Genomic DNA, 8,573 nt, shown 5'->3' on the forward strand with positions numbered 1-8,573 from the left:
TTTCTATCTTTTTAAAGCTTGAAAAACGAAGTGGTACAACAAATGTATTAAGATATATGTGATGTGTATTATTGTAATTTACTGTACTTCTAATTAAAAAAATAAATTAATTTAAAAAAAATTTTTTTAAATAAAATAAAAAATAAAATAAAATTCTTTAGGGAATGGGGGTTCCCCTCTCCCATCATAAACGAGGCCCTCATTCCTGTCTTCTCAGTACCCCTTGCTCCCCCTCTCCTAGTGACAACAGAGACAGAGTACCCCTAGTCCTTACCTTCCAACCCATCAACATTCGCATACAACACATAATCCTCTGAAATTTCCGCCACCTACAACAGGATCCCAGCACTAGCCACATTTTCCCTTCTCCACCCCTTTCCGACTTCTGCAGAGACCATTCCCTCTGCAACTCCCTGGTTAACTCATCCCTTCCCACCCAAACCACCCCATTCCCAGGTACCTTCCCATGCAACCACAGTAGATGCAAAACCTGTCGCTATACCTCCTCCGTCGACCCTGTCCAGGGACCCGACAGTCCTCTCAGGTTAGGCAGAGGTTCACTTGCACCTCCTCCATCCTCATCTACTGTATCTGTATTTCAAGATGTGGACTCATATACATAGGCGAGACCAAACGCAGACTGGGCGATCGTTTTGTGGAACACCTTCGCTCAGCTCACATGAACGAGCTGGTCCTTGCTCTCTGCCATTCTCATGTGGATCTGCGGCCTGACTGGCAGTTAAGAATGTCATTAAATTGTAACGGGTGCAGAAGAGATGCACCATATGTTACCTGGGCTTGCATTATAGGGAGAGGATGGATGGGCTGGGCCTTTTAACTTTGCAGCATTGAAGGCTAAACAGTGACCTTTTTGATGTGTACCTGAAACTGTTGGGCAGGATAAACTGAATGAACAGTTTTTTTCCCCCAGGGTAGAGGATTCATAAAAAAAAGGCACACAGTGAAGGTGAAATGAGATACATTTAACCATATAACCATATAACAATTACAGCACAGAAACAGGCCATCTCGGCCCTACAAGTCCGTGCCGAACAATTATTTTCCCTTAGTCCCACCTGCCTGCACTCATACCATAACCCTCCATTCCCTTCTCATCCATATGCCTATCCAATTTATTTTTAAATGATACCAACGAAACTGCCTCCACCACTTCCACTGGAAGCTCATTCCACACCGCTACCACTCTTTGAGTAAAGAAGTTCCCCCTCATGTTACCCCTAAACTTCTGTCCCTTCATTCTGAAGTCATGTCCTCTTGTTTGAATCTTCCCTATTCTCAAAGGGAAAAGCTTGTCCACATCAACTCTGTCTATCCTTCTCATCATTTTAAAGACCTCTATCAAGTCCTCCCTTAACCTTCTGCACTCCAGAGAATAAAGACCTAACTTATTCAACTTTTCTCTATAACTTAATTGTTGAAACCCAGGCAACATTCTAATAAATCTCCTCTGTACTCTCTCTATTTTGTTGACATCCTTCCTATAATTGGGCGACCAAAATTGTACACCATACTCCAGATGTGGTCTCACCAATGCCTTGTACAATTTTAACATTACATCCCAGCTTCTATACTCAATGCTCTGATTTATAAAGGCTAGCATATCAAAAGCTTTCTTTACCACCCTATCTATATGAGATTACACCTTCAAGGAACTATGCACGGTTATTCCCAGATCCCTCTGTTCAACTGCATTCTTCAATTCCCTACCATTTACCATGTACGTCCTATTTTGATTTGTCCTGCCAAGGTGTAGCACCTCACATTTATCAGCATTAAACTCCATCTGCCATCTTTCAGCCCATTCTTCCAAATGGCCTAAATCACTCTGTCGACTTTGGAAATCCTCTTCATTATTGGTGTCTGCATACTTACTAATCCAATTTACCACACCTTCATCCAGATCATTGATGTACATGGCAAACAACAAAGGACCCAACACAGATCCCTGAGGCACCCCACTAGTCACCTGCCTCCAACCCGACAAACAGCCATCCACCATTACCCTCTGGCGTCTCCCATTCAGCCACTGTTGAATCCATCTTGCTACTCCTGCATTTATACCCAACAGTTGAACCTTCTTAACCAACCTTCCATGAGGAACCTTGTCAAAGGCCTTACTAAAGTCCATATAGACAACATCCACTGCTTTACCTTCGTCAATTTCCCTAGTAACCTCTTCAAAAAATTCAAGAAGATTAGTCAAACATGACCTTCCAGGCACAAATCCATGTTGACTGTTCCTAATCATAAGAGAAACCTCAGGGCAACACTTTTATTCAGAATGTCGTCCACATCTGGAATGAGCTTCCAGAAGAATCTATAGGAGTGGATACAATTATGACATTGGACAGATACAAGGCCAGGAAGGTTTTAGAGGGATATGGGCCAAAAGTAGGTAAAAGAGACTAGCCCAATATGTCAACTTAGTTGGTATGGACAAGGTTTCCATGCTGTACAGCTCTATCACTTTATGACTTGTATTTTATACAATGACAGATGACTGGCACTCACTGTGGGAATTAAAAAGATTTAGGTTTATTATTGTCACGTGTACCAACAGGAAACAATAAAACTTCCCTGCACTGTACTGCAAGGAGACAGGCCTGGAAAACACACTATTTGACCATCACACCGCACAATAATGTAATGACATGGACCTCACACTTCCCTGTGGGGCAACAGATTTCCAACACCAACCCCTCATGTACAGATAAAGACAGGAACACCCCCTGCACTACACTGTGAAGTCACAGCCCAGTACAGACCACACAGCCTGTGGTCTGAGAGATTTGCACCAGCCACTCCCAACACTGTAAGGGCACAGACCTGCTCAAACCATCTCAGAACTGCATGGAGACTGCCAAGTACAGCTCCAGCACTGACAGCAGGGAGATGGACAAAGGGAAATCAGCCACAGTCCAAGACCAAGCTCAGGGAACTGGGTCTCTGCACATCCATATGCAACTGTAACAAATTCCTGGGCATGCATATTTCTGAAGATCTGTCCTGGCCCCAGCACATTGATGCAATCATAAAGAAAGTGCATCAATGTTTCTACTTCTAAGACTGGGGAAATACAGTATGCCAACAAATACGTTATTTAATTTCTATAATTGCATCATGGCCTGGTTCAGCAACTTGAACGACCAGAATCAAAGATGATTGGACAAATGGATGAACACTGCTCAGTCCATAGACACAAAAAGCTGGAGCAACTCAGTGGCACAGGCAGCATTTCTGGAGAGGTTGACGTTTCAAGTCAAGACCCTTCTTCAGGCTGGTTAGGGAGAAGGGAAACAAGCGATATAGAAAGGTAAAGAACAATGAATGAAAGATATGCAAAATAGAAGCAATGATAAAAGTAACAGGCCATTCCTAGCTAAGAAGCTAGTGCGTCTTGTGTGGGGGAGGGATAGAGCGAAAGAGAATGCCGGAGAAACATAGTGAGAAAGTAAGTGAGAAACATAGAAAAAGGTGCAGCACAAGGCGATTTGGCTCTTCGAGCCAGCACCACCATTCATTATGATCACGGCTGATCATCTAAAATCAGTACCCAGTTTCGGCTTTTTCCCCCATATCCCTTAATTATTTCAGCCCTACGAGCAAAATCTAACTCTCTCTTGAAAACATCCAAAAAAGTGGAGTTACAGTGTCTACCCTCCAGTACAAGGAACTGATCCAGAGTCGAGTGAAAATTGTAAAATGATCACCAATGCATTCATGATTTCTGGGGTACACCTCCTTGAGTACGCTGGGATGTAGACCATCAGGCCATGGGGATTTATTTGCCTCCAGTCCCAACAGTTTACTAACACCATTTCTTGACTAATGTGAATTAGTTTCAGTTCCTTCCTCTCATTAAATCCTCAGTCCCCTAGTATTTCTGGGAGATTCTTTGTGTCTTCCATAGTGACGACAGAACTAAAGAACACATTTAACTGTTCTGTCATTTCCTTGTTTCTCCATTATAAATCCATCTGTCTCTGCATGTTAGGGACCTATATTTGTGTTCACTAATCTGATACTATTTACATATCTAAAGAAGCTTTTACAGTCTGTTTTTATATTCCCGCAAGCTTTCATTCATGCTCTTTTTGCACCCTCTTAATTAATCCCTTTGTCCTCCTCCATTGAGTTCTAAATTTTACGGTTCTTCTCACAGTCCTGGTGTCGCTGTTACGTTCCCGTCCTCTGCACTGACACGGAAACTTTATCTTCTTATTCCCTCTCAGCTTGTCTCTGTCTCCAAAAATTTCACCCACAATGTTACATATAGATGAGACTAATATGAACAAGGTACTGCTGTTGATGTGGTTTAATTGCTGTGGTGAACATGATGTATTAACTGTAACCTCCTGTGTTGTAAGTCCCCTGAAATCTCTTCTTATCAAGATCACTACAAGTTCTCGGTCCTTTCACTGAACCAACTTTTACACCTAAGTGAGGATTTGACCCCGGTTTATGAATAATAACCTGTCCATAACCTAATCACCTTTGCATAAAAATCCAACCGCTGTTATGTTCCATGAATCGTATTTGTTTCGAATGGTTACCAGGTGAAATTAATGGGAGGTTACATTCCCAGAAACGCCTATCAGATAATTAATTCACTCGCAGTCTGTATTGTAAATGGATCGGAATCAAGTGAAGGGTGCAGTGGCTAAACCACATTCACACATTTATAATGTACTAGACTAAGTGGGACCAGTTGGGCTGGTCACCCAAAGCAATATTCCAGCTCATCACCAATTCCAATATTGCTCACCAGTGGGGGGGCTTTCTGTTGCACTAGTATGGGTGTTGTGGGCCGAAGGTATTTGTTTCGAGAGTGCTAGTATTGACATTGTGGGCCGAATGGATTCTTGAGCTGGCAGCTCAGTCACTGAGGCCTGGCAGTACAGCCACTCGGACCTGCCAGGCTGGCAGCTGAGAAACTGCCAGAAATTCTGCCCAAAACAGGTGACAGACTGTGAGAGAGAAGGGGGAGAGGGTGGACTGAATAGATTATTGGGCTGGCACTTACGGCTGGTGGGCTGGCAGTTCAGTCACTTACAGCTGGTGGGCTGGCAGTTCACTTACTCACGACTCGTGGGCTGGCAGTTCACTTACTCATGGCTGGTGGGCTTGCAGTGCAGTCACTGATGCCTGGTACACTGGCAGTTTATTCAGTCACCCCTCTTCCCTTCATCCCCCCACTATGCTCCTTGCCATTCCCCTTCCCCCCACACATTCAGTCCATCTCCCTACAACCTCCCCCTATGCACTCTTAGCGGATCTCCCACAGAGCAGCCATTCCTGCCTATTAGGTTCCCATTGTGATGAAGAACACGCAGGCATGAAAAGTGGAAAAATGATTTATTAAAGTTTAAATTGTGAATTGCTCTTAAAATATAAGAACAATTAAAGATGAGAATGATTGTTATTTCTTGTTGTGTTCTGCTACCTACTGCCTCTTGATGGCTATTTGCTGTTGATTAAAAAAATAGAGACACTTTTAATATAGAGAGATTGAGCGGTTGTAATTTGTTGTAATTCTCAATCCTCTGGACTCACTGAAGATTTTGTGCAAAACATTTTTTTGAGGCGGGGCTGTCGGGGTGGGGTGGGGGATGGCTTCTTCTTTCCTGTTGTGTGCACAGCCTAAAGTTGTAGGACAACTTGTCCTATTTGATCTTCTGTTTGTGCACATCGAGTTGATTGCATTAGTCGAAACAGTGCGGACCACGTGAAGGTTGCAATCTTCCACCCCGGGGGTGGCGAACGTCCTGCAGCCGAGGAGAGGGGAACGGCTTCAGGCGGGGGCTCTCGTGGGCTGATGAGGGAGGGGGTGTCCTGCAGCGAGGGATGGGGGCGGCTTCAGGAGGGGGAGCATCCTACAGCTAGGCGGAGGGCAGCGTCTTGAGGTGGGGATGCCAGTGGGGAGAGGGCAGTGAGTGACCCACTCATGGCCTCTGGACTCACTGCCTTGGGACCAACTCATGGTCTCTGGACTGACTGACCAACTCATGGCCTCTGGACTTTCAGACTGAATCACAGCTTGTGAGCTGACTTATGCCCGACTTCTGGAGTCTGACTTTTGTAAACTGAAAACTGTAACATCCACATTGAAGAACAGCTTCCTCCTGACAGCCATCAGGCTATTAAACATAACGAAATACTATATTATTTGTACTATTTGTTGATTACACACACACCCTCCACTTCAGACAGACAGACAGACAGACACACACCTAATTCACTAATTTACGGCTAATTAGCAAATAACTTGAACCTGGGCCTATGGCGCTCTTTTTAAATCTTCTTTCCCTTTGACACACTTACTTCCAGCCAATACTAGCTGCTACTCTCCTCTCTCCGGCGGTCGGAGCTCAGTCAATCGGAGAAAAGACTGCAGTGTGATTGCCGACCAATTTCAGTGCAAACAAGAACAGAGGCAAATGTTATCATAATGTCGTTTCCATCAATTTATATCGATTTTAATGTCCCCATAAATCGTATGCGGTGCGGATTTACTGATCCACTAGCGAAACTGACGGAATTCAGCTCTGCCCGAGGCTGGATATTAGTCGATGTTTTCGGAGAGAAACCTTTGAGTCGATGTTAGTGTTGCTGCATTAATTGTTCTGTAGGTGAGAGGGAAACGGAGTTGGTTTCGAGGAGGATCTCTTACTGTAGGTCGCTGCCAATGTTCTGAGGAATATCTGCCTAAATGTATGTTCCCGCATCAGCCAACCGCTGTTTCATGTTTAGTTTTGAGGTACAACGCGGAAACTGACCCTTCGGACCAGTGAGTCCGCACCGACTAGCGATCCTCACACATGAACACTATCCTACAAATGATAAGTGTTTGAAAAACATATATTTTTAAACATTTATATCAAACCAATTAACCTACAACCGTGGACGTTTTTTGAGTGTGGGAGGAAACGGGGAGAACGTACAAATTGTGTACAGGGAAGCGCCCGTAGTCGGGATCGAACCAGGGTCTCTGGCGCTGTGAGGCAGTTGGTCTACCGTTCCGCCACCGTGTAGACAACTCAATGTACAGTCGGTTTTCAACAACAAGGAACACTTGTCCCGCACTAAACATAATCGATGATCTGCCCTTCCACAGACATGGTGAGTGGCTCTGAAAAGAGCCTTTGGGTCACTATGTTGAGTTTCTCTCGCTTACTTGTTCGCTGCGCCGGTTTTCTTGGGTAACAACACGGCCTGGATATTGGGCAACACACCGCCCTGAGCGATGGTCACCCCTCCCAGCAGCTTGTTGAGCTCTTCGTCGTTGCGGACGGCCAGCTGCAGATGTCTGGGGATGATGCGGCTCTTCTTGTTGTCCCGGGCCGCGTTGCCGGCCAGCTCGAGGATTTCAGCCGTCAGATACTCGAGCACAGCAGCCAGATAGACAGGGGCTCCTGCACCCACCCGCTGAGCATAGTTGCCTTTCCTCAAGTGCCTATGAACACGACCGACCGGGAACTGCAGTCCAGCCCGGGACGAGCGAGACTTGGCCTTGGCCCGAGCTTTGCCGCTGGTTTTTCCTCGTCCAGACATCTCCTGATGTTTTGTACACGCAGAATGAGAAAATGATCACAGACTCGCCTTTCTTATACCTGTTTGAGGAATCCAGAGAACCGCTGGTGATTGGTGAAAAAGGACATGATCTCATTGGTGTGAAGAATGACCCAATCACAGAACTGTTTTATCTACCAATCAAAACCCACAACAGAAAAGCGCTGAAAATAACTGCCAGTCCCTCCAAAACTCGACCTTTGAAATAGCCGCCAAACTATAAATCTGTATGTCAATACAATTTGCTACATCACATAATCATTGCTTTTTTGATTATCATTGTTTATGTAAGTGCATTGCGTTAAGATGTTAATTATACTGCTGCGAGTAAGAATTTCATTGTTCCGTTCACGGTACATATGACAATTAAATACTCTTGATTGTTGACCACCTTGAACCCCGGGCAATACAGCACAACACATTTAATTTACGATTTATTTGGGCCGGTAACCGATTACAAAAAATGATCTTCGGCATCAATTAGCGATCGGTCACTATGTAAACGGTGTCGGATTATCGTCTTGTTCATTTTCACAAAAATCGGAATATGGGCGACTGTGAAATGTTCCTGCTTGAAAGACTGGAGGAATTGCCGAGTAGAAATGCAATTCAGTACACTTAAAGAGATGAAGACAATAAAACAGCAACTACAGCACTAATCGGCTGGCCGTGAGCACAACTTATGATGACTGGGTAGGCAAAAATGATGGAGAAATTCAGCGGGTGAAGCAGCATCTGTGGAGCGAAGGAAATAGACAACGTTTCGGGTCGAAACCCTTCTTCTGACTCTGGCTTATGATGACTGGGACAAGCTGACGTGAGTGTTACTTGTTTGATGGACAGGAACGCAACATGGATACGGGGAATATCCCGCGTACATCGCAACATTTAATCACTAAACAGAACGCCAAACAAAAATATCCTGAAACAATTCTGCTGCGATTCAATGTCGAAACATTAGTACAACTCTTTCTGCGAAAATG

At 44.6% G+C, this 8,573-nt stretch overlaps 1 protein-coding gene across 1 annotated transcript; it reads right to left on the bottom strand.

Annotated features, from left to right (window-relative positions):
* Positions 1 to 7,097: 7,097 nt before the first annotated feature.
* Positions 7,098 to 7,760, bottom strand: LOC116968552 (histone H2AX-like). The gene has a single exon (XM_033015322.1). The coding sequence runs from the start codon at positions 7,570 to 7,572 to the stop codon at positions 7,192 to 7,194; it is 381 nt and encodes a 126-aa protein (XP_032871213.1). The 5' UTR covers positions 7,573 to 7,760; the 3' UTR covers positions 7,098 to 7,191.
* Positions 7,761 to 8,573: the final 813 nt, after the last annotated feature.

This window comes from Amblyraja radiata, chromosome 45, assembly GCF_010909765.2.
Source record: "Amblyraja radiata isolate CabotCenter1 chromosome 45, sAmbRad1.1.pri, whole genome shotgun sequence".
In the NCBI taxonomy this organism is placed as follows: domain Eukaryota; kingdom Metazoa; phylum Chordata; class Chondrichthyes; order Rajiformes; family Rajidae; genus Amblyraja; species Amblyraja radiata.